The sequence below is a fragment of the Thermobia domestica genome, chromosome 7 (assembly GCF_964235325.1).
Source record: "Thermobia domestica chromosome 7, izTheDome1.hap1.1, whole genome shotgun sequence".
Classification (NCBI taxonomy): domain Eukaryota; kingdom Metazoa; phylum Arthropoda; class Insecta; order Zygentoma; family Lepismatidae; genus Thermobia; species Thermobia domestica.
Genome location: NC_137460.1, coordinates 271,148,660 through 271,170,203, shown reverse-complemented (window position 1 = coordinate 271,170,203; position 21,544 = coordinate 271,148,660). Strand labels below are relative to the sequence as shown.

Sequence of the window (21,544 nt, the reverse complement as noted above, 5' to 3'; positions counted from 1 at the left end):
TTAGTCCATGGTGACCCGTTACTGCCACAAAAGCTAAAGATGACTTCGGTAAATACCAGTCACCGGTTGCACACTTTCCCACTTTTTTTAAAATTGTCGAATTCGGTTTTTGGCAAAAAGACGAGAGTAATACCCGGAGTTGGTACATGCACTAAACTCACGAATTTTTCGGCAGGTTTAATACTGTGAATCTGTTTTTCGTTTTCCCGTGTTGCCACATTCTTATCCCCCCCCCTCTCACCAATACGTTGCAGAGACCCTTACCACGACCGGTTTCACTGCTTTATCGGACCTGTCTGCATCTTGGACATCTGAAAGCAATTTCTAAAGTGGAATGCAGAACCATCAGAAATCACTGAAACGGTTTATTAAATTGTAGACACTTATTTTCACGTATTCGAACCTTTTTCTATAACGTATATTTTCGCTTTTCTTCGAGTATTTTTAGAATCTTATTCATGGCTATGAGTACGAGCCGAATCATGTGTTTTGTCATCGCTTATTACGGCAAAACTGTCAGTTGTTTCATAATAATAAATCACTCCCGTAAAGAAGGAGATTTTCTCGTTTCTCCAGTGATCACACTGAACTTCCCTTTGCAGAATAACAGTCCAATTTAAGCTAAGTCCACATGCAGTAAAATAGAATTTGTATCTTGAAATTTTACACGATGCTTTGCGGTAGCGTTTTTTTACACTTTCATTGTTTTCATTGTTGCCAAATGTGACTTCAAAGTTAACGGAAGTTCGCTAACTTAAAAAGGCTGTAGTTCATTCATGAAGCATTGGTCGAGAATGCTGTTTGGTGTTTATTATTCATGTAGAGTTGAACCATCTGACAAAATGTAAGAATTTTAAATTATGATGTTTTCGAGAAAATGACGATTTTTGAAGATTTGACGATTTCTCGAATTTTTTGCGATAAAACGGTTGCACACAGAAGTGATACTTTTTTTTGGGGGGGAAAGCGGGTGACTAGTTCTTACCAACCGTGAAAACAGAATTTGAAATTCGAACCGGAAGTGCTCGAAAAAAGCATAAACTTCGACTTTTCACATAAACTTACGTTCACTTGTTAATTTATGTACAAAAAGATACGCATGCGCAAACCAAACTATAATAAAATATAGTTTATTCATATCCTATGTCCATACCACAACAAGAATTATAACTCTACATGTCTCCATTGCTGAATTGTGAGGCTCCGAATTTGACCATTTTCCATGTTTTCTACAATTCATGAATTGTACTCCCCGTCCTTGATGGCCCATTACTTGGCGGGATTTTTTTCCGACAAAAAAAGGGTCTCAAAATTAAAACAAGTCTAGTTCCTATAAATAAAGGTTTGAACAATAACTGAGATGGTGATGGTACAATTTTATTTTTTATTTATTTATTTATTTATTTATTTATTTATTTTTGCCTCAATTGAAATGGAAGGCACCAGAGTAGGTGGTTGTCACCTGACCCCCGGTAGCTGAAAAAACGCCCTTTTTTCCAGGGTCTCCTGACAGCAAGGACTCAATTTTCCACTGTCTCACGATACGCTATGAGCCACGCAAAGTCAACCCACGATCTTTTACGACCTCTATGTTAGGGGTGTATTCATTCTCTTTTATGAGCACTTTTTAGGGGGTGTACTCGTTCCCTTTTATGAACACTTTTTCAGGGGTGAACTCGTTCTCTTCTATGAGCACATTTTAAGGGTTTACTCGTTTCCTTTTATGAGCATATTTTCCAACCCCTATTTTAACATAGCAGAAATTACACTGAGACTATGAACAAACAGCAGAACGGATAATACATAAGAATACGTAACATAGCAAGGGTGTATTCGTTTCAACCCCTATTTGAACATTTTATCATAGCAGAGAATACATGGAGACTATGAACACATATCATAGCAGAGAATACATGGAGACTATGAACACACAGCAGAACAGATATACATAGCACAGCTAATAAAAGAGCATGGTTTATTTTCCAACCCCTATTTTAACATAGCAGAAATTACACTAAAACTATGAACACATAACAGAGCATAAGACTACGTAACACACAACAACCTCCATTTTAAGGGTGGACTCGTTCTCTTTTATGAGCATATTTTCCAACCCCTACGAACACATAGCAAAGGTGTATTCGTTTTCAACTCCTTAGCATAAGACTATGTAACATAGCAGTTACGAACACATAGCAGAGCAGATAAGAAACACAACCACCTCCATTTTAGGGGTGTATTCATTCCCTTTTATGACCATATTTTCCAACCCTCTATTATAACATAGCACAGATTACATAGCAGATCTATTACGGCTTATTTTCCAACCCTTATTTTACCATAACAGAGACTACGAAACATAGCGGACATAGCACAGGGGGTGTATTCATTTTCTCCACCCTTAATTGAACATAGCAGAAATTACACTGAGAATACGAGCACACAGCAAACCAGAGAATACATAAAATTCATTCCCTTTTATGAGTAAATTTTAAGGGATGTACTCGTTCTCTTTTATAATTACTTTTGCAACCCCTATTTTACCATAGCAGAAATTACATAAGATTTTTTTCCAACCCCTATTTTAAGACAATGAATACATATGTAACATAGCGATTCGATACGCTCTTTGAACCGATTTGAATGAAACTCGGCATATGGGGGTTTTCGACCATGCTGAGTACGAATATCATACCTATTTTACCTGGGTCTTATAGTATATGTGGGATACGCCCTTTCTATGACAATTTTAACCGATTTGGATGAAACTCGGGATATGAGGGTTTTCGGACATGCTGATTACGAATATCATATTTCTTTCTACCTGGGTCTTATAATTTATGTGGGATACGCCTTTTGTATGACACTTAAAACCCAATCACTCGTAAACGAAGCAACATATTGAGATGGTGTTTCCACATTTAGTAATTCGTTAGCAACTACTTCAAGTTCCAAAAATAATGACCATCGACGTCAAAGGTCAAAACTCGAAAACAGATCCACATATTGAGGTGGTGTTTTCACATTTAGTAATTGGTCATCAGGTACTACAAGTTCCAAAATAATGATCATCGAGGTCAAAGGTCAAAGTACTTAAAACCTAATAACTCGAAAATGGATACACATATTGAGATGGAGTTTCCAAATCCAGCAATTGGTCATCAGGTACTATAAGATCCAAAATAATGACCATCGAGATCAAAGGTCAACATACTTAAAACCTAATAACTCGAAAACGGATCCACATATTGAGGTGGTGTTTCCAAATCTAGTAATTGGTCATCAGGTACTACAAGTTCCAAAATAATGACTATCGAGGTCAAAGATCAACATACTTAAAACCTAATAACTCGTAAACGGATCCACATATTGAGATAATGTTTCCACATTTAGTAATTGGTCATCAACTAGTACATGTGAAAAATGTACTGACCATCAAGGTCAAAGGTCAAAAACTCGAAAATGGACCCACATATTCAGATGCTGTTTCCAAATCTAGTAATAGATCATCAACTAGTACATGTTTAAAAATGTACTGACTATCGAGGTCAAATGTCAAATATTTAAGAATTTGTGACCTATTCAGTTTTGTACCAAGCAGAAAAAGTGAAGAATGAATCAATTTGAGTGGTTTATTTGCTATTTTACTAACGAGGAATGCCATTTTGTACTACTCAAATAAACGAAGAAATAAATTTGTATTAACCTAAGAAAAGCGAAAAATGTCCATTTTAATTAAACGAATCAATAAATTTATACTAACCAGAAAAAAGCGAAGAAGGACCATTTTGTACTACTCCAATAAACGAAGAAGTATTCAGTTTTGTACCAACTAGAAAATAAGATCATGTTAACTATTTAAATAATCATAGGAATAAATTTGTATACCAAGGAAAAGCAAAGAAATAGCATTTTTATGGCATTCAAATAAACGAAGGAATACATTTGGATAGAGTATTTATTTTTGTACCAACCAGAAAAAGAATAAAATTTGAGAGGTCTATTCTCTTTTGTACCAACTGGAAAAGTGAAGAAGAGCCACTTCAACTATCTTAGAATTTTATATCATTAGGTACTGTTTAAACAAACGAGAAATGACAACTTTCACTAGCTCAGAATTTATGTAACAAAAGAACTAATTTGAATGTTCTTCTTTTGTATCAAACCAGGAAAAACCTAAGGACCATTTTAACAAGTTCATAATTTCTGTACTTTTTCGTGCTATTCAAGTGAAGGAAAGGAATAATTTGTGTCCTCAAAAATGAAAGTTCAATGTAACTAGCTGAGTAATTTATATCATCTTGTAGTATTTAAATATACGAAGAAATAAATTTGAGTGATCTATTCAATTTTGTACCAACAAGAAGTGACATATTTAACTGGTTCAGAATCGTATACCTTTTGTGCTATTTAAACAAACGAAGGGATAAATTTGAGTGGTCTTTTTTCTTCTGTACTAACCTTACAAAAGGCGAAGAAGGGCTATTTTGACTAGCTGAGTTTTTTATGTCATTTTGTACTACTCAAATAAACGGTGGAGTATTTAGTTTTGTACCACCGAGAAAAAATAAAGAAATTGTACCATTTTGGAGTACTCAAATAAACAAAGGTCTTATAATTTGTATCAAATGTAAAAAGGGCCATTTTAACTAGCTGAGTATTTTATGCCACTGTGTATTATTTGAACAAACAAGGGAATAAATTTGTATGAGCCGGAAAAAGCAAAAAGTACCATTTTATATCATTTTGAACTGGTCAAATAAACAAAGGAATAGAGAAAAACGAAGAAGGATCATTTTAATTAGCTGAGTATTTTATACCATTTTGTACTACTCAAATAAACGAAAGAATAAAATTGTACTAACCAGAAAATGCGAAGAAGGCCCATTTTAATTAAACGAATCAATAAATTTATACTAACCATAAAAAAGCGAAGAAGGACCATTTTAACTAACTCACCATTTTGTACTACTCCAATAAACGAAGGAATAAATTTGTACTAAGCAGAAAAACAAAGAAGGACCATTTTAACTAACTCAGATCTTTATACCATTTTGTGCCATTTAAAGAAAAGAATATATACATACGGATGTCCTATTTCCTTTTGTAGCAACGAGAAACATTCATAACAGGCTTAGATTTTTATGCCTTTTTTGTAATATTTGTACCAAACAGAAAAAAGCTACACAAATAAACAAAGGAATAAATTTGTAATAACCACAAAAAGCGAAAAAGGTCCAGAATTTTGTATCAACGAGAAATCTCATTTCCAGCCCATGTTTTACTACTTAAACAAACGAAGAAAGCGAACATGAACTCAGAATTTTATATCATTTTGTAATACTCAAATTTGGATGGATTATTTAGTTTTGTACCAAGCAGAAAAAGGAAACAAAGGTATAAATTTGTACTGACCAGAAAAGCGAAGACATTTTAAAAAAATAACAAATTTATTGGGGTGTCCTATTTCCTTTTGTACCAACGAAAACCATTTTAACTGGCTTAGAATTTTATACCTTTTTGTAAAAATTTGTACCAAACCGAAAAAAGCAAGGAAATACCATTTTTGTGTTAACCAAAAAAAGCGAAGAAAGACCATTTTAAATAGCTCACCATGTTATAACTTTTTGTGCTTTTAGTCTACCCAATTTCTTGACCATATTGTACTATTTAAACAAACAAAGGAATAAATTTGTGTGACCTATTCACTTTTGTAACAAGCAGAAAAAATGAAAGAACTAACATTTTGTACTAACTCAAACAAACGAAAGAATAAATTTGAGTGGCTTAAGCTCAGAAGGTCAATGGTAACTAGCCTCTTTGTGCTATTAAATTTGAGTGACCTATTGAAGAATGAATAAATTTAGTTTGCAATTAAAAAAAGCGGAGAAGGTCTATTTTTATGTACATTTTGTACTATTCAAATTCTACTTTCTGTACTGACCAGAGAAAAACAAAGAAAGACCATATTCTGCTACTCAAACAAACGAAGGAATTTCTATACCTTTTTATGCTATTCAAATAAATTTGTCTAACCTATTCACTTTTAAAGCAAACAGAAAAAGCTCCTTTTAGTTTTGTACTAACTACGAAAAAAAGGGAAGAAGGTCCATTTTGTATTACTCTCATAAATTTGGCTGGTCTATTTCATTTTTGTAACAATCAGAAGAAAAGATCAGAATGCTATACCTTTATGGTGCTACATTTTGTATTATTTCTGTGTCATCCAGAAAACAGTTTAAATTGACTCTCACGTCACTAAGTAAGGCTCATAAAATATTTGAACGTAAGATTTAACAAACCAGAGTTGCATCATAATTGTGTAGAACAGACTCCATAGCAATTAGAAAAAGGAAGAAACAGCATGCATGGCCATTTTGAATCACAGCAGAAGAGATCATATCAAAGTAAGAAAAGTTTTCAAAGTTCCATGTTGCTGCAGATATTTAAACAACGATACGAATGCGTTACCTGACATTTGTATTGCTAGTATAGTGAGAGTCCTAAGGTACTGCCTATTGCTCAACGATTTAATTATTTTTTAAATTTTCTTTCCTCGTCTAAGTCCAAAAAGACAAATATATATTTTTGCATTTATGTATTTTATTGGAAAATAATAGAACATACATCATGATGTTATATTGCTTGAAACATATTATTAAACACGGAGAATGCATAGAGTAGATATATACAATTATTTATTTGATTTGCTTTTGCTGAAGAGCGGAAAAATGACTAGCATGGAGATTGTTTGTTTGACCTAGAGAAAAAGAAATTCAGCGTGAAAACGAAAAACCTATACTGTTAATTCACCCGTCTGACCCCGATTTGCCAGATGAATTACGTGATAAAGTGAGAATCATATATCCAACACAGGAAATAGAAGAAGTGTATTGTTTTAGACGCTATAATAGATATAATGATGAAACACTCCCGGAAAGTGATGATGACAGTGTTTCAAATATTAACTGTTTTGAAGTGGAAGCTAATGAGTGCGAGTGTACTAGTGAAAGTATTAGTGATACATGTGTTATACAATTATTTAATGAGTACACTCCAAATTCAGTATTATTATGTGAAGCATGTTCTAAACATAATGAAAATGAAAAAGATCACAACTGTTTGCTGCAATATGATTACGAATTATTGCAAAAGGTGCGGACGATCTTAATTAAACGTGAAATGAGAGGGAAAATCTATAAACTTTATTTAAAGAAGCATTTTAAAGGTTGTAATATTAAGAACACTTATACTTTAGAGAAAAAAATTTAATCTGGTGTATGAATACATTACAGAGTGTGATTATTATATCAAAGAAATAGTAGAAATGTTTTTAGAGAAAGATAAACAATTATTTAATTCTGTAAATGAACACTGAGACACAGTAGAATATGCATTTGATTGTGTAAGAACAGAAGAACTTGAACTGTTAACTATATTATTTTATAAATGGATCAATTTGTAGTATTGTAATATTACAAACATTGGACTAGCACATGCAAATAATAGTTAGAGCTAAAATACTGAATTACCGGCAACTGAATTGTCAGTGGGAGTCAATTTAAATTGTTTTCTGGATGGCACAAAAATAATACAAAATATAGTACCACAAAGGTATAGCATTCTGAGCTTTTCTTCTGATTGTTACAAAAATGAAATAGACCACCCAAATTTATGAGAGTAATACAAAATGGACCTTCCCTTTTTTCGTAGTTGGTACAAAACTAAAAGGAGCTTTTTCTGTTTGCTTTAAAAGTGAATAGGTTAGACAAATTTATTTGAATAGCACAAAAAGGTATAGAAATTCCTTCGTTTGTTTGAGTAGCAGAATATGGTATTTCTTTGTTTTTCTCTGGTTAGTACAGAAAATAGAATTTGAGTTGTACAAAATTTATTCATTCTTCAATAGGTCACTCAAATTTAATAGCACAAAGAGGCTAGTTACCATTGACCTTCTTTGCTTAAGCCACTCAAATTTATTCTTTCGTTTGTTTGAGTTAGTACAAAATGTTAGTTCTTTCATTTTTTTCTGCTTGTTACAAAAGTGAATAGGTCACACAAATTTATTCCTTTGTTTGTTTAAATAGTACAATATGGTCAAGAAATTGGGTAGACTAAAAGCACAAAAAGTTATAACATGGTGAGCTATTTAAAATGATCTTTCTTCGCTTTTTTTGGTTAACACAAAAATGGTATTTCCTTGCTCTTTTCGGTTTGGTACAAATTTTTACAAAAAAGGTATAAAATTCTAAGCCAGTTAAAATGGTTTTCGTTGGTACAAAAGGAAATAGGACACCCCAATAAATTTGTTATTTTTTTAAAATGTCTTCGCTTTTCTGGTCAGTACAAATTTATACCTTTGTTTCCTTTTTCTGCTTGGTACAAAACTAAATAATCCATCTAAATTTGAGTATTACAAAATGATATAAAATTCTGAGTTCATGTTCGCTTTCTTCGTTTGTTTAAGTAGTAAAACATGGGCTGGAAATGAGATTTCTCGTTGATACAAAATTCTGGACCTTTTTCGCTTTTTGTGGTTATTACGAATTTATTCCTTTGTTTATTTGTGTAGCTTTTTTCTGTTTGGTACAAATATTACAAAAAAGGCATAAAAATCTAAGCCTGTTATGAATGTTTCTCGTTGCTCCAAAAGAAATAGGACATCCGTATGTATATATTCTTTTCTTTAAATGGCACAAAATGGTATAAAGATCTGAGTTAGTTAAAATGGTCCTTCTTTGTTTTTCTGCCTAGTACAAATTTATTCCTTCGTTTATTGGAGTAGTACAAAATGGTGAGTTAGTTAAAATGGTCCTTCTTCGCTTTTTTATGGTTAGTATAAATTTATTGATTCGTTTAATTAAAATGGGCCTTCTTCGCATTTTCTGGTTAGTACAATTTTATTCTTTCGTTTATTTGAGTAGTACAAAACGGTATAAAATACTCAGCTAATTAAAATGATCCTTCTTCGTTTTTCTCTATTCCTTTGTTTATTTGACCAGTTCAAAATGATATAAAATGGTACTTTTTGCTTTTTCCGGCTCATACAAATTTATTCCTTTGTTTGTTCAAATAATACACAGTGGCATAAAATACTCAGCTAGTTAAAATGGCCCTTTTTACAGTTGATACAAATTATAAGTCCTTTGTTTATTTGAATACTCCAAAATGGTACAATTTCTTTATTTTTTCTCGGTGGTACAAAACTAAATACTCCACTGTTTATTAGAGTTATACAAAATGACATAAAAGAACTCAGCTTCTTAAAATAGCCCTTCTTCGCCTTTTGTAAGGTTAGTACAGAAGAAAATAGACCACTCAAATTTATCCCTTCGTTTGTTTAAATAGTACAAAATGTATAAGATTCTGAGCCAGTTAAATATGTCACTTCTTATTGGTACAAAATTGAATAGGTCACTCAAATTTATTTCTTCGTATATTTAAATACTACAAGATGATATAAATTACTCAGCTAGTTACATTGAACTTTCATTTTTGAGGACACAAATTATTCCTTTCCTTCACTTGAATAGCACGAAAAAGTACAGAAATTATGAACTTGTTAAAATGGTCCTTCTTAGGTTTTTCCTGGTTTGATACAAAAGAAGAACATTCAAATTAGTTCTTTTGTTACATAAATTCTGAGCAAGTTAAAATTGTCATTTCTCGTTTGTTTAAACAGTAACTAATGATATAAAATTCTAAGATAGTTGAAGTGGCTCTTCTTCACTTTTCCAGTTGGTACAAAAGAGAATAGACCTCTCAAATTTTATTCTTTTTTTCTGGTTGGTACAAAAATAAATACTCTATCCAAATGTATTCCTTCGTTTATTTGAATGCCATAAAAATGCTATTTCTTTGCTTTTCCTCGGTATACAAATTTATTCCTATGTTTATTTAAATTATTAATATGATCTTATTTTCTAGTTGGTACAAAACTGAATACTTCTTCGTTTAATGGAGTAGTACAAAATGGTCCTTCTTCGCTTTTTTCTGGTTAGTATAAATATATTGATTCGTTTAATTAAAATGGACATTTTTCGCTTTTCTTAGGATAATACAAATTTATTCCTTCGTTTATTTGAGTAGTACAAAATGGCATTCCTCGTTAGTAAAATAGCAAATAAACCACTCAAATTGATTCATTCTTCACTTTTTCTGCTTGGTACAAAATTGAATAGGTCACAAATTCTTAAATATTTGACATTTGACCTCGATAATCATTACTTTTTTAAACATGTAGTAGTTGATGATCTATTACTAGATTTGGAAACAGCACCTGAATATGTGGGTCCATTTTCGAGTTTTTGACCTTCGACCTTGATGGACAGTACTTTTTTAACATGTACTAGTTGATGACCAATTACTAAATGTGGAAACACCACCTCAATATTTGGTTCCGTTTTCGAGTTTTTGACCTTTGACCTTGATGGTCATTATTTTTGAAACTTGTAATAGTTGATGACGTATTACTAAATGTAGAAACACCACTTCCATATTTGGCTCCGTTTTCGAGTTTTTGACCTTTGACCTCGATGGTCATTATTTCGGAACTTGTAGTACCTGATGACCTCTTACTAGATTTGGAAACAGCATCTTAATATGTGGATCCGTTTCCGAGTTATTAGGTTTTAAGTATGTTGACCTTTGACCTCGATGGTCGTTATTCTGGACCTTGTAGTAGTTGATGACCCCTTGCTAAATGTGGAAACCGCACCTCAGTATGTGGATCCGTTTTCGAGTTATTAGGTTGTAAGTATGTTGATCTTTGACCTCCATGGTCATTACTTTGGAACTTGTAGTACCTGATGACCAATTACTAGATTTGGAAACACCACCTCAATATCTGGATCCGTTTTCGAGTTATTAGGTTTTAAGTATGTTGACCTTTGACCTCGATGGTCATTATTTTGGAGCTTGTAGTACCTGATAACCAATTACTAGATTTGGAAACTCCACCTCAATATGTGGATCCGTTTTCGAGTTATTAGGTTTTATGTATGTTGACCTTTGACCTCGATGGTCATTATTTTCGAACTTGTAGTACCTGATGCCCAATTACTAAATGTGAAAACACCATCTCAATATGTGGATCCGTTTTCGAGTTATTAGGTTTTAAGTATTTTGACCTTTGACCTCGATGGTCATTATTTTGGAACTTGTAGTACCTTATGACCAATTACTAAATGTGGAAACACCACCTCAATATGTGGATCCGTTTTCGAGTTTTGACCTTTGACCTCGATTTTCATTATTTTGGAACTTTTAGAACCTGATGACCAATTACTAGATTTGGAAACACCACCTCAATATGTGGATCCGTTTTCGAGTTATTAGGTTTTAAGTATGTTGACCTTTGACCTCGATGGTCATTATTTTGGAACTTATAGTACCTGATGACCAATTACTAGATTTGGAAACTCCATCTCAATATGTGGATCCATTTTCGAGTTTTGACCTTTGACCTCGATGGTCATTACTTTTGGAACTTGTAGTAGTTGCTAACCAATTACTAAATGTGGAAACACCATCTCAATATGTTGCTTCGTTTACGAGTGATTGGGTTTTAAGTGTCATACAAAAGGCGTATCCCACATAAACTATAAGACCCAGGTAGAAAGAAATATGATAATCGTTACCAGCAAGTCCGAAAACCCTCATATACCGAGTTTCATCCAAATCGGTTAAAATTGTCATAGAAAGTGCGTATCCCACATATACTATAAGACCCAGGTAAAATAGGTATGATATTCGTACTCAGCATGGTCGAGAACCCCCATATGCCGAGTTTCATTCAAATCGGTTCAAAGAGCGTATCGAATCGCTATGTTACATAGGTATTTATTGTCTTAAAATAGGGGTTGAAAAAAAATCTTATGTAATTTCTGCTATGGTAAAATAGGGGTTGCAAAAGTAATTATAAAAGAGAACGAGTACACCCCTTAAAATTTACTCATAAAAGGGAATGAATTTTATGTATTCTCTGGTCTGCTCATAAAAGGGAATGAATACACCCCTAAAATGGAGGTGGTTGTGTTTATTATCTGCTCTGCTATGTGTTCGTAACTGTTATGTTACATAGTCTTATGCTAAGGGGTTGAAAACGAATACACCTTTGCTATGTGTTCGTAGGGGTTGGAAAATATGCTCATAAAAGAGAACGAGTCCACCCTTAAAATGGAGGTTGTTGTGTGTTACGTAGTCTTATGCTCTGCTATGTGTTCATAGTCTCAGTGTAATTTCTGCTATGTTAAAATAGGGGTTGGAAAATAAACCATGCTCTTTTATTAGCTGTGCTATGTATATCTGTTCTACTGTGTGTTCATAGTCTCCATGTATTCTCTGCTATGATATGTGTTCATAGTCTCCATGTATTCTCTGCTATGATAAATTGTTCAAATAGGGGTTGAAACGAATACACCCTTGCTATGTTACGTATTCTTATGTATTATCTGTTCTGCTGTGTGTTCATAGTCTCAGTGTAATTTCTACTATGTTAAAATAGGGGTTGGAAAATATGCTCATAAAAGGAAACGAGTTCACCCTTAAAATGTGCTCATAAAAGAGAACGAGTTCACCCCTGAAAAAGTGTTCATAAAAGGGAACGAGTCTTATGTGTTATCTGCTCTTCTATGTGTTATCTGCTATGTTCAGAATAGGGGTTGAAAAAGTGCTCATAAAAGAGAATGAATACACCCCTGCTATGTGTTCAAAGTCTCTGCTAGGGGTTAGAAAATTTGCTGATAAAAGAGAATGAATACACCCTCATATTCTTATCTGTTATCTGATCTTCTGTTATGTTACGTAGTCTGATGTTCGTAGGGGTTGGAAAATATGCTCATGAAAGGGAACGAGTTCACCCCTAAATAGTGCTCATAAAAGAGAACGAGTACACCCCCTTAAAAGTGCTCATAAAAGAGAATGAATACACCCCTAACATGGAGGTCGTAAAAGATCGTGGGTTGACGGTGGGTTTGTCATAGCGTATCGTGAGACAGTGGAAAATTGAGTCCTTGCTCTCAGGAGACCCTGGAAAAAAGGGCGTTTTTCAGCTACCGGGGGTCAGGTGACAACCACCTACTCACCAGATATCTAATGTAAGTTAAAAACAATGTAAGTTTCTCATTAATTTTTAGTTCCTGTAAAGATGTGGCTTAAAATTTGTAAAATATTGTACATATTTTAATTTTTTTCATTTTCTTTTTCTATAATAGATTATTAAAACACATGGTACAAAACATAAGAAATGTTTATTAAGTATTGACCTGCTCCGAGATATCAGAAAAAATGAATATGAGCTGGTTTTGGAATGAAAATGGTGTTCTTTATGCTATGTATTGGGTAGTTCAGGAAGTGAGTATTTATTGAATGTTCTATTATTATTATTCGATATGCCCATTAAGCAATATAGTTGAGACTCTATTGTATCGATAGAAAGTTGAAACACTATAATATTGATAAATTTTCATGAAATAGGCACTAACTATACATTTAAATTTGAACAATGGGTCAAATAGAATTTACTGTAGGCAGCCAATGACACCCAAAAATAAACAAACCTCTGTTCTTTATAATATATGGAACGTAAAGAAACGACATTGGTTGATTTGGCGCTTTATTGATGCATTTCGAAGGAAAAAAGAGAAGCAGGACACGAGACAATGCTTCGAGAAGACGATCCTCCTAAGAAAAGAAGAAAATTCCCGACGAGAGCTCACGTCGTGGTTCGGATTCCACGTTAATCAGTAGGTTCACGTTTTGTATAGCCTCGCTGTTCACGGGACGTTCAACTTAAAATCAACTGAACTGAAAGAAGAAAATATATTCAAGCTGATGAAAGAATTCGCCGTACAGAATTTTGAAACTGTTGACATTGCAGAATAATGCTGGATTTGGCCCATAATTTTGTCATGGAATGTTAATGTCATGGTAATTGTAACATAAGACAAAGTAAATTACTCAATAGGTATATTAGATTTCACTATTGTTTCCTTTCCAATTATCTGTGTTGCAAATACGTAGTAATAAGCAGTAATGCAGTGTAATGAATTGCTATGAAGTTATGAATATCCTTTACGTTAGAGATATTGTGATGATAACTTCACAAAAGTTTACTTTGGGGTGTTGTAAGATGCCTACAGCAAATTTTATTTTAGCCCAATATAGATTAATGCTGAAAAAAAATTCTGCAGGTCATTGTTTCCGATTTTCCTGAAATTAGGATATATCATTCTAAAACAAAATAATTAGACCCACTTTTTTCTGCTCTATACAAAAAAATATTAGAACTAAATTAAGCATTTGTTGCAACTGAGACTTTCAGTGACTGTTTGCCATGGCATTTTAAAGAAAATGTGGATCAAATTTAACCTTTCCGAACTTCTTAATTTTAGGTTGTGCAGTTATTTTTTGAGTTTTAGTGATATTAATGCCTATTTTTAAGGCTTTTAGTACGTAATTATCCGGTTTCTATTTTTGAAGTACATTATCACCCATTTAAGTATATTAACCTATTTAGATATACGGCTTTGCGTCCAAATGTCTCGCGCCCAAACCTCCTGCTCCGGTATCACAGGGTGGTATGTTAGCAGAGGGCTGGTGTTTTTTATCATTAGCCTTTAAGATATATATATATAAGTGAGCATAGTGAGAAGGATCACATATACTTCTACCTTATTAATTTATACAGTATGGCGCTAAATTCGGTGTACAAAAGCAGAGGGGTGATTCCTGAGTAAAAAAAAAGTTCCAATAAACATAGGGCAAAAACCCCATCGTTTATGTGTTATATTCTGCTGAAATCATGAAAAAATGAACTTTAAAGGTTCATAGCTCCAAAACTATGGGACCTACCTTGGTCCGGTCAAGACTTCACTTAGAAAGTAATATGTTCCCTATCCAAAAATGCGTGTTTCAGAATCCTGAGGTGCTTCCACAACAATGTTTATAGAGGGAGTTTGACTACGAGCCTATGATATAAAATACTCTCCAACTACCTCCATAAAAATTGTTGCGTGAGTACCTTAGGATTCTAAAACATGTATTTTTGGATAGAGCACATATTAGTTTGTAAGTGAAGTCTTGACCCGACTTTGGTAGGTCCCAGTTTTGGAGCTATGTACCTTTAGAATTGATTTTTTCATGTTTTCGGCAGCCAATAACACGTGAACGATGGGCTTTTCGCCCTAAGTTTATATGAACTTTTCTTGTTTGTTTTACTCTCAGGAAACAGGAAACGCTTTTGTACGACGAACTTAGCGCCATACTGTAGGTATCGTTAAAAAAATAATATTAAGCTAGGCTTAATCTGCACTTTTTTAAAAAAGTTTATATCTTTATTACTTTATGGCAGGCATGCATATAGCAGAGTTGGGATTTGGGCGCCAGAGTCCAGCGGGCAAGCTCTGTGTCGGTTTTCTACATTATTTATTTACAAATACTGAACAAAAATTCAGAATAAATTGAATCTTTTAAAAGTTTTTTTTCTTTTTAACTCTTTTTAAAGCGAGCTTATCTTCTTTATCTTTTAAGTCGAAGCAGGAAATATAAACCATCGAACGATTTCTGTGTATGAACTCTGTCAAACTCGTAACCCAGCTGAGTTACTTTCCTTCCTTCGCTCAGTAATACTCATGCATCTACAGTTTCGATTTTCATCCTAAGTTAAGTTTATTGTGTTCTGTAATATCATTATTTTAAGTTTGGATCATAGTTTCAATTCTATATCTACACTATAACTTTATTCAGCATACCAATTTGAGTGATATTTATTAAGATATTTAGTATAACTTCGAAAAGTATAGGAAACAATGTTTTAGTATTTTGGATAGCCTGAGGTAGGATAAAAAACCCGCATAAAACGCTTCGTTTGACTTAACCTTGAATCTCAGATGTCTTTCATTTTTAAATTTTGCCACACATGCTACAAATAGTAATTTTACAACAATTGCTTTATTTTAGGAGTCCACTGTGTTTGGAGGTTATCAACCGAGATGATTTCAAGGTACGCCGCACACAGGTACTACATAGGCGCCACCAAATTTGACCGCAAGTAAGGATGAATCCCAGAAAAAGGAAGATAGTATTGTGACTCACCTAGCATTTCAAAGTGTCTTCCTATGTGATGAACTATCATTAGCCTACCATCATTAGCGCGCGGCTTGCTCAATTTGCAGATTCGACGAAAATCGTTTTATATAGAGAGAGTTTGGCATAGAGACATTTAGTATAGGAAGCCCAAAGTTCATAGCGTCAACATAACCCCAATTTAAAAATATAGTCTGAAGATCTAATTAATTCTTATTGACTGTGATTTTTTTATTGGCGTAGCTCGCTTCGTGTGATGTGTATGGTACTCATTTAAGCTAATTTGCGTGCATATTATGCTTAGTTTTAATTTATGGCAGTTAAATCACACTTCAGATTCTAAAGTAATGTATAATATACCTATTTCGTATCGTTAAATATATTCTTAGATGAAGGTAACAGAGAACTTTTCAAGAAATAGTTTAACTTATTTTGTGTGTGTTGAGGGGAGGGGGACGTAAGTAAACGCATGATTCTGCTGCTTGGTTTTCGGTGATTGGTACAGTCATCTTCTGAACTACAATACTAGGGTGTGAGGAAGAGTTTGTAAGGTGCAACTCTGTTCGAACTTTTCTTACAAAGTAAGTGTTTTTTTTAATGTTAAATAAAACTTGTTAAAATTGATACACTGATGAGGTGTATATACATTTCAAACTATTATAATGTACGGTACGCAATTAGTAGACTTAAATTAATATAGACTTTTTGTTTATGTATTCACATTAAATATATTGTGTACTACAAATGTATACTTAATGTAAAATTTAATAAATTATTACTGTAATTATTCTCAATAAAGGTACATGATATTATTTTATGTATTGTCTTTTAAAGGTTTATTCCTTTATTTGGCTTTCGGTTTATGTAATTATAAGTAATGTAGAATGGTGGAATTTACATCATTTTAAGGGTAATTTCTCTATTATATACGATAACTCAAAGAAATAATCGATTGTATATAGCATTAAATATTTACATGATATACACAAGGACGACGTGAACCACTCACATGTTGATAACTGGGATGTCTTCCTTCTGCTCTGTCATTTATTCTACGCACTACAATAGCTGTTTTAGTGTTGTGTAAAACATACAACGAAGAGCACAATTAAGACACCTCGACTGTGGATATCTGAGTGGTCCACGTCGTCCTTGTGTTAAGAGTCATGGTGATATGATCACGTTTTATAGTGATTCTTTATAAGAAAAACTCATTATATAGACGTGTTTGTAAGTTTCGTATATTTTTAATACTTCTGTAAGAAACTGTACTATAGCATTTTTTTAGTTCCATTAAGAATACTTTTCACAAAATGCATGTGATTTGTTCCGATTGTTATTATTCCTCCATATCATTTTTCAATTAATATTGGCATAGATATAGAATGTGTGTCCGAGATAATTTAGTTTTCTCCACTTGTACTGCACAGTGCCCCCTGTGGTGTCGCCTTGTAATATTAAGGGATCCCGGGTACATGACAAAATATTTAGAAAATATTTTCTGTACATGATAGAAAATATTCAGAGAATATAAGGTAGACAAATCAAAAACATTTTAAAATTACTTTTCTTGGTGTTTTGTAGCAGTAGCAAATGTTAAGAAAATATTATACTAGTTTCAGAAGAATTTGTGCTAACAAAGAAAATATTTACGATTTATTTTTCAGAAACTAGTTTCAGAACGTACTTAAAGTATTTTCTAACATTTTCTGGTTTTCGCAGAGAAATATTTTAAATTCTTTCTGAATATTTTTTCGTCATTACGACCATAACACCGACAGTTTGAATTACATTTCTTTCATCAACCTATAAGTTAGAATACTAGAATTTATTTCAACAAATTTATGTGATGATAGAAGTTTCCGTGTGTTCTAAACCGGTTCCAACATAGAGAGACTTCTACCACCCCATCAATTTGTGCAAATGAAATCCAGATATTTTAACTTACAAGAGTTGGAAAACTGTTTAGTACTGAAGAAAGAAATGTATTTCAAACTGTAGGTGTTATCGTGAAAAAATATTCAGAAAGAATTTAAAATATTCTATGTGAAAACCAGAATTCGTTAGAAACTATTTTAAGTACGTTCTGAAACTACATACAATAACAAATCAAAAACATATCAATTGCTATTTGAAAAAGGAATCGTAAATATTTTCTTTCTTAGCACAAATTCATATCTGAAACTAGTTTCATATTTTCTAAACATTTTCTACTGTTACAAAACACCAAGGAAAATAATTTGAAAATGTTTTTGATATGTCTACCTTATATTCTGTGAATATTTTCTGTCTTGTACAGAAACTATTCTCTAAATATTTTCTCATGTACAGAAAATGTTCTATAAATATTTTGTCACGTACAGAAAATATTCTCTAAATATTTTGTCATGCACAGAAAATGTTCATTAAATATTTTCTGTGATGTACGGAGAATATTCACTAAATATTTTTTGTCATGTATAGAAAATATCTTTTGGTATGAGTGGAAATTATTTTAAAATTATTATTTTACAGAACATTATTTTTTGCTAAAAATGGATTAGAAATCTTCAGAAAACATTTCAACTAAGTACCCAATACATTGTAAAAATTTTTAGACAAATGATTTTCAGTGTTATTGGCAAATGATTTTAAAATGTTCCATGCGAAATATTTTAAAAACCATTCCGTTAACATTGTATAAAACGTTTCAAATACATTTTCAGTAATGTGTGGAAATGGTACAGAAAACATTTTTGGGATAACTTTTCTAACGGCGTATAAAATATTTCTACAACGTTTTTCAGTATATTGCGAAAATATTTTCAGTATTATTTGTAAAATGTTTTCAACAACATATGAAATATATTTTCTTAAGGGAAGTAGGATACATTTTCTGAAGGAAAATGATGGTACTTTTTAGAAACTTTTTAAAAATATTTCATTGCTGTGTGGGTTTGGTTGCTGCGTTAAGTAAAGCACAAGGGAGGTTTAATAAGGAGTTGCTTTCTTTGTATGAAATGTCACATGACTGGAGGTTCATATCTAATTATTTGTATACTAAGTTAGTTACACCTTTAGGAAAGCGAGAACTCTTAAATCGCTATGTAAGAGTCATACAGAAGCCAAAAGTAAATATACTTGATTTTGTAAACAATATATGCGATGCATATGAAATATGTTATGGTACTGTAAATGGGGAAAACTCTAGTTAATTAATTAGTTTAATAATGGATGGGATGCAGCCGCAAATTAGGTTCGATATTTACAAGTACCGATACTCAGCGTCTATGGAAGATCTTATGGGAGATATTCTTGAGTATGGGAAACATCAGCGAAATTTAGAATCGTATAATGCACTGGTGACAAACTCCATTACTAGTGGAACCCAGAAAAAGAAAATTGAGTGCTATTTTTGTGGCGGACAGAATCGTGTTGCTAACTGTAGGGCTAAAAAAACAGTATCTGGTAAAGCAGTTAGTGAAAATGAATATGAACTTAAACTCGGACGGACGCTTTGCAGATCTCAGTGACCGGTTAGAGGGTACTACTCAGACGAGGGGGTCGGAAAATTAAATCCAGATGATTTCTAATGGTGTTAGTGCCTCCAATAAACAAATACAATTTTGTTTAAAAAACAAAGACGCTTTGCAGGTAATCGGTCAAGGTTGAGGTGGTCCGAGAAACAAAAAAGTAAAAGTAATAATAGTGCGGGATTAATCACGCATATGAACAGTCCGGACGAAGTGTTGACTCATATAAAGGGGTCCAGGATTCGATCCCCTGGGGGAGGTAGTAGCGATGGCGGCAATGGAGTACCTGTAGAACAACAAGAAATGGTACCAAAAGCAAATACTGTGAATGCGAATGTGAAGGATAGTTACACGCGTGACCTACAGCGCGGAGACTTTGATTTCAGTGGCGGCTTTGGAGGGAACAGCTAAAAAAGTAAAAAAAACACTATTTAGCAGAAAAGAAAATAGATTTTGTCATGATTCCCAACAACGAGAGATAGGGGACAGAAGATTTTCGTATTAAGAAACTAAAATTGGTAATGATAAAAATAAAAACGAAAATAAAAATGCTGATTCCTGTGGAACTTTGACTGCAGCATTGCTGGATGCTTTTGTGTTGGACATAATATAAGAGGTGGATTGGACACATGTTCTACGGCATCACTAATTAACAAGCAAAGGTTTATTAATTGGAATAAGCAATTAAAATACCCAATTAAGATAATTAATGAAAAATTTATAGGAGTTGGGGTTGATAAACAAAAGTTAACGTTAGATCAGTGTGTCATCATTCCAATTAAGTTCAAATACCGTGTTTACCGAATAAAATTTTACTTAGTGAATGACTTAGAACCTGTTTTCATAGTGGGAATTAATGAACTTAAAACTGTAAATTGATTGATTTAGTGAACAATAAGTTGTTTCTCCCGTTGGAAGGTGCTCATGTACCATTAAACTTTACTTTAAACAAACTCCCGTAATTTGAAACCGGATACTCGTGGGTGTGATTTATTTTGCAGTGAAGCGGCCCTTAATTCTTCAAAACTATTTTTGCGTGAGTCGGACACTGATGGAAAGTCAACTATTCAGGCAATGGTGTCGGAGAGAGAGAGGGGCGTCTCAAAGGTCCAGTTCAAGGGATTTGCGGTGTTGCGAGTGAAGTCGATCATTCTATTGAAAGCAGTTCTAATACCCATATGGAGCAAATGGCTTGTCCATTGAGGATGGATCCAGATGTACTTGAGGCCAACCCAGACTTACAAGGGTACGTTGATGAGATTTATAATAAATATCCTAAAGTTTTTCCATCGCAAGTTGGTAAAATAAAAGATTTTGAGTATAAAATACAGCTTAACGACTACACACCTATACGTAAGAAAGCTTATCCATTATCTCGGAGTTCGCAACGAGAAATGGATAAAATTTTGGATGAAATGTTAAAGGCAGATTTAATCCAGCCAAGTAATAGCGACTATGCTTTTCCATGCTTCCTGGTGAACAATAATGACGGATCCAAGAGGTTAATTGTAAATTATTCGGATCTTAATCGTCATTTGTATTTAAATACACAGTTCACTCCTAGGATTGAAGATATATTAGCCGAATTATCAGATGGAAAAGTATTTAGTCATTTAAATATTTTAAAGGCTTGTTTAAATATTCCTTCAACAAAAGAAAGCAGACACCTTACTCCCTTTCTTACGCATAGGGGATTATATGAGTTTAAGGTCTTACCGTTTGGTTTGGCTGCAAGTAGCCATGTTTTGTCTAAAATCTTGACTGAGTTGTTATATCTATTGAAAGATGAAGGGGTTCAATGGTATATGGATGACCTCATATGTAAAAGTCCGGATGTGGATTCCCATAAAATACTATTGGAGAAAGTCTTGAGATTACTTGAAGAAAATGGGTTAACTTTGTCAACTAAGAAATGTACTTTTTTTAAATAAGATTTCATACTTAGG

General features: G+C 33.1%; 1 protein-coding gene across 1 annotated transcript in view; it reads left to right on the top strand.

The window, feature by feature from the left end:
* Window positions 1–16,701, top strand: part of LOC145690919 (uncharacterized) — a 76,301-nt gene extending 59,600 nt beyond the window's left edge. Inside the window, exons 3-4 of the mRNA XM_081766360.1 lie at window positions 13,215–13,353; window positions 15,961–16,701. Coding sequence (XP_081622486.1) covers window positions 13,215–13,222 — 8 coding nt within the window. The 3' untranslated portion in view covers window positions 13,223–13,353; window positions 15,961–16,701. The remainder of the gene's footprint in view (window positions 1–13,214; window positions 13,354–15,960) is intronic.
* Window positions 16,702–21,544: the final 4,843 nt, after the last annotated feature.